The 8,018-nt window shown below is 43.0% G+C and overlaps 1 protein-coding gene across 1 annotated transcript; it reads left to right on the forward strand.

Annotated features, from left to right (window-relative positions):
• Positions 1–537: 537 nt before the first annotated feature.
• On the forward strand, positions 538–7,253 carry LOC123254838 (phosphatidylinositol 4-phosphate 5-kinase type-1 gamma-like). The gene is made up of 5 exons (XM_044683755.1): positions 538–898; positions 1,132–1,164; positions 4,021–4,125; positions 6,231–6,363; positions 7,201–7,253. Exons 1-5 carry the CDS (start codon positions 747–749, stop codon positions 7,231–7,233), a joined length of 456 nt encoding a protein of 151 aa, XP_044539690.1. The 5' UTR covers positions 538–746; the 3' UTR covers positions 7,234–7,253.
• The last annotated feature ends 765 nt before the right edge of the window (positions 7,254–8,018 follow it).

An 8,018-nucleotide genomic window follows, 5' to 3' on the forward strand; every position in this document is an offset into this window, starting at 1 on the left:
TGCGGGTGATGGAATATTATTGTGCTAAAAGGAATAACAAACTGGAGAAGTTCCAGGCGAACTGGAGAGACCTCCGGGAACTGATGCAGAGCGAAAGGAGCAGAGCCAGAAGAACATTGTACACAGAGACTGATATACTGTGGTAAAAGAGAATGTAATGGACTTCTGTACCAGCAACAATGCAATGACCCAGGACAGCTCTGAGGGATTTATGGTAAAGAAAACTACCCACATTCAGAGGAAGGACTGCAGAAGAGGAAACACATAAGAAAAGCAACTGCTTGAAAGTATGGGTCGGGGTGGACATGATTGAGGATGTGGACTTGAAATTACCACACCAATGCAACTACCAACAATTTGGAAATTGATCTTGATCAAGGACACATGACAAAACCAGTGGAAATGTGCGTCGGCCATGGGTGGGGGGAGTGCAGGGGGTGAAGGGGAAAGTAGGAGCATGAATCATGTAACCATGTTAAAAATGATTATTAATAAATGTTTAAAAAAAAATAAAAAGCCTTGAATGACAGCCTGAGAAGTTGATGGGTTTTTTTTCTCCTGTAGGCCATTGAAGTATGTGTCTATGTATGTTTATGGGGTGCTATGGGGAGGAAAGAACCATTAACAAATTTTGGAAATGCATTCTTGACTCAACAACTTTAGTGATACCTTAAAAGAGAAAATAAAGTTACCGTGAATCTTCTTTGTTGGATACACATTTCCATTTCTTCTTCTTTTGTCTGGCTATGGTCCCTGCAGGCAGACCTGACCTACTGCCCTGTACTCCACCATCATTTGAAGAAGCAACTACAGCTTCCATAGCTACAACCTTGTCGTCTACATCCCTCTCCATCCCTGAGCGATCTCCCTCTGAGGCCTCTGAGCATCCTCGATACAGGTAATTGCAGCTTATCTAACTAGCCTGGAAGAAGGCTGGCTATTACAAAAGCTTCTGAATATGGAGCATGGAGAATCCTTCCTACTCGCCCATTTAGTCAAATCCAGAGCATCCAAATCATTTAATGAACCTTTTTTCTGGGTGGCAAACAAGCACTTACCCCCTGGCAGCTAGGGTGGGAAACTGGGAAACTCGTGGGCCAGATAAATGGATTCGTGAATCTCTCTTCACAGGCGCCGCACACACTCCTCTGGACATGATACACGGTAAGATCCCTGGTCGCTATTTTAACAGATACCTTGGTCATTGGGGTTCAAATGTCAACTTCTTCATAAGGTTTGGAAATGGTTCAAAGCAGTTTTGGTCATTTTGTCTGCCTCAGGTTCTCAGATTGGGAGGTGGCAAGCGGGCCTTAGAATCACAGAATTTCCCTGCTGGCAGGGACCTCTGTGGCCATTTAGTCCAACTTATACCTAAACAGAAATACTTTCTTCAACACTCTCAGCAAGTGGTCCTTCAGCCCTTACTTAAAGACCTTCAATGAAAGGGAAACTTCTACCTCAATGGAGACTACCTCAGTGGATGCAGTCCATTATACTGCTAGATAACTCTGGTTGTTAGGATGTGTTTCCTGTCATCAAACAAAATTTCTCTTCTTTACAACTTGTATTCATTGCTTCCAGTTCTGCCCATTAGAACTAAATAAAACAAGGCTAATCCCTCTCCCAAGTGATTATCCCTCAAATACTTGAGGAGAGCTCTTGTTTCCCTGTAAGTCCGCTCTTCTTCAACTAATCATTCCCATTTTCTTCACATAATCCATGTACTTGAGAAGTATTAGCTATCCTTAATGCCCTTCTCTGGACACTTTCCAGATTATCAATTTAGGAAGTGTCCTTCCTAAAATACGGCATCCAGAACTGAACACAGTATTTCTTCTACAGTCTGATGGGAGAACATACAGTGGGACTGATACCTCATCATTCGTGGGTGTTTGACTTCTATTTAATATAACTCAATATCACATTAGCTTTCTTGGCTTCCATATTATGCTGTTTATGAATTATATTATGAATCCATGACAAACTTGTTAACTCACCAAAATTCCTAGTTCTTTTTCATGTTAACTATTGTCTAATCATCCTTATCTTATATTTGGTTAGTTAACATTTTGAATCCAAGTATAAGGCTTTTACATTTTTACCTATTAAATTTCACCTGAGTCCTTGATTTAGTCCAGTGTTCAGATTTTCAGGGTCTCTTCAAAGCCTGCCTTTGTCTTCTACTATTTTAGTTATCCCCCACCAGTTTGTTATTCTCTGCAAATTTGATAAGTATGGATCTATATAGTAAGTGATAAAAATGTTCATCAGTGCAAGGTCAGATTCCTGGAGACCTCCAGGGATGACCTTCCAAATTAACAATTCATTATTGGCTATTCTTTTGGCTCCACCATTCAGCAAGTTCCAAATCCTTCTATCTATCATCTAGTTCACATCTCTATATTTTCTACAAGAATAATACAAGAGACTTGTATCAAATATTTTGCTAAAATTTAGGCAAATTATACCAGTTTTAGTTATGCTATCAGAAAAGGAGATTCAGTTGACTTGGTATGACCTGACAGAGTGAAGCTTCTTTTGATACCTGTTTTATTTTCAACATGTTCAATAATCATTTCTTTAATAATGTATTTTAGAATTTTCCCAAGAATCAGTCAAGCTCATTGACCTATAATTTGCTGTCTCCATTTTTTTCCCTTTTTCAAAAGTTGAAATATTTGCCCTTCTCCCATCCTACATATCTTTTCAAAGATGACTGTCAGAAACTCAGTAATCTGTCTCATTTGCTAATTATTTCAATTCCTGAGCACAGTTGACTGTATCTGTCTTGAATTTAGACAGGACAAGTGGGTGCTATCTTCTTATCTTCTTACTCATCTTGAGTATTAAATTCCCATGAGTTCTATTCATTCTTTCATTTCCAGACCAAAGATCATTCTTTGCAGGAAAAAATTGAAGCAAGGATTGAATAGCTCTCCCTTCTTTGTACTCCTAGTTAACACCCTAATTACCCAGCAGAACTTAAGAAACAAAAAGTCTAATTCTTTGGCCATTCTTAGCTTTTTTTCCAGCTTCAGTTCATCCTGAGTTTTGCCATTACTGACATGTTCCTTATAGGACTGTGCCATCTATCCTTTTATATTTAGGTGCTCTGAGTGTCCTTGCGGTGCATGTCTTTTTAACATCGCAGTTAGTTATTGAGTTCTCTGTATGCCCACATCACAGTGTTCAGACAAATCTCCTTACAATTGTATAGCAAATATAGCTATTCCAAGTGTTTTCCATCTCACCTTCACAGTAAGTTCCTGTGAGGGAGAAAAGGGGCAAGTTTATATTATCCCATTTTATACATAGTAAAATAAGACCCAGAAAGGTCTTGCCTGATGCCACACAATTAATGAGCCAGACCAATGCTCCCTTTTCCTGTCTCTCTCCACTGAGCAGCACTGCCTTATATCTGTACAAATACTCCACAGAACACCTCCCATTTGGAGATTGTTCATCTCACACTGTTCATGATTTTATAGATTTCCAGGCACGTCCTTCAGCCTTTATCTTTCCACCCTAAAGAACCCTAATCTGTTTCATTTGTTCTCATATAACTTCCCTCAGCAGCTTTCTTATTTTTTCTAGTTCCAGTCTAGTCTTTTGGATGAACAATGACTTAGGTCCTAATGCTCTCTCTTCAAGAACTAGATCTTTGTTTTCTGCATTATGAAATTCAGGCTAGGGCTCTTGTAGTGACTGTGGTTCAACCAAATTGTTATTCTAAGACATCCTTCCTTTTGAGAGAACCTCTGGAGCCCATTCAGGCACATGCACTGTCACCTCAAGGCAAATTCCTTCATAAGTTGGACTGAAAGGCTTTTCATTTCTATTATGGAGTAGCCAGCTACTATCCACAAAGGGCTCTGAAGAGCTTTGGAACCCTGAAATGTAGGGGGAGTGGCCCATAGAGAGAGTGTCCCTAGAGGAAAAACGATAGATCCCCTTCACCAAGTTTCGTTTATGGGCACTTCTTGGGAGAAAACCTGAAGATTCAGTCTCCTGGCCTTCTAGATCCCATGATGAGGTCCACGTGGAAGAAGATCTCCAGCAGATCACCGTTGAAGTTGAACCCAAATGTAGCGCTGATATCACGACTCCCAAAGAAGAAGCAAAAGGGTAAATGTTGAGTTACTAACAGGGATCTGGCAGAAAACCAGCAGCTCTGCAGTCCCAAGGACAGTGGTAGGAAACCTTTGTCCCTACCCCTAGAAACATGCCTGGTATTAGTCTGTAGCAGCTGTGGGTACCAAGGACCTTCCCAATCCTGTTCTCTATGACTACATCCCAGACAGGATCTTCCCTCAAGTGAGAGAGGTATAGGTCCCAAAGGATTCAGCATCCAGAGAGTTTTTTTCAAAGATGGAGCAAACTATTATTCCCTACTTCAGTGTTGTTAGCTTTTTGACCAACAACTAAAGTTATCCTTCAGGATAACCCGGGTTGAATTAAAAAAGATTATAGACTAACTATTCATTTGTTGTTTAGTCATTTTTCAGTTGTGTCTATTGACTGTTCATCACCCCATTTGGAATTTTCTTGGAAAAGATACTGGAATGGTTTGCCATTTCCTTCTCCAGCTTACTTTACAGATGAGGAAACTAAGGCAAACAGGGTTAAGTGACTTGTCCAGGGTCACACAGCCAGTAAGAGTCTGAAGTCAGAGAACCTAGCTGTTCTCTAACTCTATTCTTACTTAGGCATTATATCAGAAAAAAGGCTGTATAGTATAGTGGACAGAGTCAGGCTTGAAATCAGAAGACCTGGATTCAAGTCTTGGCTTGGTTACCAGCCATATGATCATGATCATAAACATGCCAATTCATCTCTCTGGGCCTCTGTTTTCACATCTGTAAAATATTCACCCCACCTATCTCATAACTCTGATGTGAGAAAAGTACTTTGTAAACCAATTGGCAACCAGTAGCTGAATGGTTCTTAAATGTGCTCTGCAGATCCGTTGGGGAATTTCTGAGACTCCAGGAGCCCACAAGCATCTAAAACTATTTTCATCATTACACAAAGACATTATTTACCTATTATCTTTTCTTCATATACTTCAACCTTAGAGCAATATCTCACAATAGATCAAATGCAGAAGCAGGTATGAGAATCTAGCTATCTACTCTTAAGTCAGATATTAAAGAGATTTGCCAAAAATATACAAAATTACAATGTAGACTTCACTTTTTTTAATTTTGAGGGTTTTTAAGAGTTATTTTTAATTTTAAAATGTCATATAAATGTAATGAATGGGTTTATTGTTTACTATTTTAAGTATTTTCTAAAATGTATAAGCTTTAATTTCTAATGATAAATAAAAATATAACCCATTTAAATGAAAGCTCTTTGGGGTCCATAATAATTTTTAAAAGCATAAAGGAGCCCTGAGATCAAAAAGTTTGAGAACCACTGCTTTAACTTAATGGCCTTCATTGTCCAATTTCAGGATGTGTTTTTTTTTCTTAAAGGTTTTGATTATCAAAGCTTTATGCCACTTACTGCATAATGAAAAAGGTAAAACAAATTTCGAGCTTAAGAACCAATTGATCAACAACTGTATGTTGTTAATAATAACTCAGATTCATCTTGCACATTCTAGTAGTACACACATTCTCATTTTTCCCTCACACTGAGCCTTTGAAGATATGTGAGTATTATTATCCCTATTTTACAGATGAGAAAACCGAGGCCCAGAGGGGCAGTGACATACTCAGAGGCACACAGTTAGTAGTAAGTGACAGAACTGGGTCCTGAAACCCAGGTTTTCTGATTCCATGTACCTCTCACTCTACTCCAGCCCATCTCCTGAGTGCCTCATGTATGCTTAGCATGACACTAGGCACTGGGGTTATCAAAGAAACATAAGATACTCCCTGCCCTCAGAGAGTTACTGTCTACTTGAAGAGATGAGACTTATATATGGAAACAATTAGATTATAAGTGAAAGATTTGCTCATTTGTGTAAGGTAGACTAAGCCCAATAGGGGTTCAGAGAAGAGAGCTGGATGAGAATTTTGTGCAAGAGGTGGTACTATCATAAATGGGGGCACAGATATGGGGAGCAATAGGAGCAAAGGTCGAAAGGGCAGGGAGAGATGGCCTCCCGTGTTCCTTTTCAGGCCAGTATTCCTGGGTCAGCTTATTCTCCCCCCTTAGGCAGTGCATCCCTTTTCTGCCCATCCCCTGTTCTGCCAGTCATATTTCCCACCCCCTGTATACAGGGAAGAGGCTTCTTCCGCCTGCATTATGGTCACACCCCCGGCCACCGTGGAAGTGGAAACCACCAGCCAGGCCTCAGAGCCAGCCAGCCAGGCCTCAGATGAAGAAGATGCACCTGTCCCAGACATCTATTTTGTAAGTCTCCACCATGTCCCCCTCAAAGGGCCAGGCTTATTTACTCCTGCCATAGAAGGGTGGTTTAAGAAGGCAATTTTAAAGCCCCTGGGTATCCATCTGCTCCCATAAGCACTGGCGGTTGTTTAAAATCCCGTCATAAAGGGGAGTGTCTCCTGGAGGGGTCTGTCTGAGGCTAAACGCCCTGCCCTTCTCCACCACGTATTACTGATCCCATATTACTTCCGAAGACGCGCACATGAGCAGAGCCTGGCGCTGTATTAAAAGTCCGAATGATGCAGCCTGGTGCCTTGTCCATGAAGAAGGGCCCACTTGGCCCAGACGCTAGAAGTGGTTGTCCGGGTGGATTCTCACTGAGGCACGACTCTGTGACGGATGGGCATGGGGGGACGCTCAGGAACTTGAGACAGAGCTGAGCCACATCCGTGTTTATGTCTTTTGAAAAGAAGGCACCCAGCACAGACTGGCCAGGCCCATTCTTGAGCAAAATGTCAGCGGGCAGGTGGCCAGCACGAAACACGGGTTTCTCTGGGCCTCTGCTCTAGCGGTTTGGGCAGCCACATACGCTTCTGTGAGCTCATAGATGTCATGAAGCAGTCTGTGAGGTAGCCTGTTCCTTGGGGAAAAGTCAATGTACCTGAACCCAGCTGAGATGGGGGGTGGGAGGAGGGGCTCTGAGGAGGGAGGGAGTGACGTGCTCCAACAGATCTTGAACTAAAAATCACGTGTGCTGGAACTCAGCCCCAGTTCAGTGTCTTCAGGATGGGTCTTGGGCTGTGGCATGGTGAAGTGATTCCCAGCAAAACCCTTGACCAATTCTGTTCCCTTTCCCTGCAGGAAGATGCATTAGACGGTACCGAGGAAGCCTAGTTCTGAGACCAAGGGAGTAGGTGAGGTGGTCTCTGGGTTGGCAGGAGAGGACTGGGGTACCCCAGGGCTAGGTTCCCTCGGGCAATTCCTCACAGCTGCCGAACACCTTGCTGAGAATTTGGGAAGGGGTGGGGGGGATGTCCAAGGGAAAGGAACCTGCTCTCGGGAATCCGGCCCTACGTTGGAACAGGATTTAAAAAAAAAGGAGGCCGTCTGCCTGAAGCTGCCCCCTGTCATCCCGGCCCGTCTAGAGTTTTCCATATTCATCTCTGCATTTCTGCGTGGGCCCAGCACATTGGGCTCATGCCTCCATGGCCAAGATCAGAGTCTCCTTCACCACCAGAGGAGCCTTTGGTCTCCCATGAGCCAGAGGCCTCCCCACATCCTGCTTGTCCTTCTGGGCCCACCTCTGCCTCTCGCCCACGTGTGGCTCATCTGTTGCTGAGGAATGCCTGTCTGCTGGAGAGGAAAGCAGCCTAGTCTGAAGCTTTGCTTCTGTGTAGTTTTTCCAGCATGCCTTTTTATCTGCCTCCCGCCCCTGCTGCTTCTTCCTAACGCTCCTCCCGTGTTCTTTCTTTCTCTGGGAGCTGGGGAGGGGCAGGGGCAGCTGACCACACTTTCTGAATTGCCTGGCTCTCCTCTCCTTCCTAGAACGGGCCTCCAGGTAGCTCCCACGTGACTTTCTCTGAAGAGCTGCTCCTCCACTCCCACCCTGAGAAGCAAAGAATGAAGCTCTTAACTCTATATTCATTCCACTCTACTAGGCTCTCATCCTCATCCCATGA

The sequence above is a fragment of the Gracilinanus agilis genome, unplaced genomic scaffold (genome assembly GCF_016433145.1).
Source record: "Gracilinanus agilis isolate LMUSP501 unplaced genomic scaffold, AgileGrace unplaced_scaffold33709, whole genome shotgun sequence".
NCBI lineage: Eukaryota > Metazoa > Chordata > Mammalia > Didelphimorphia > Didelphidae > Gracilinanus > Gracilinanus agilis.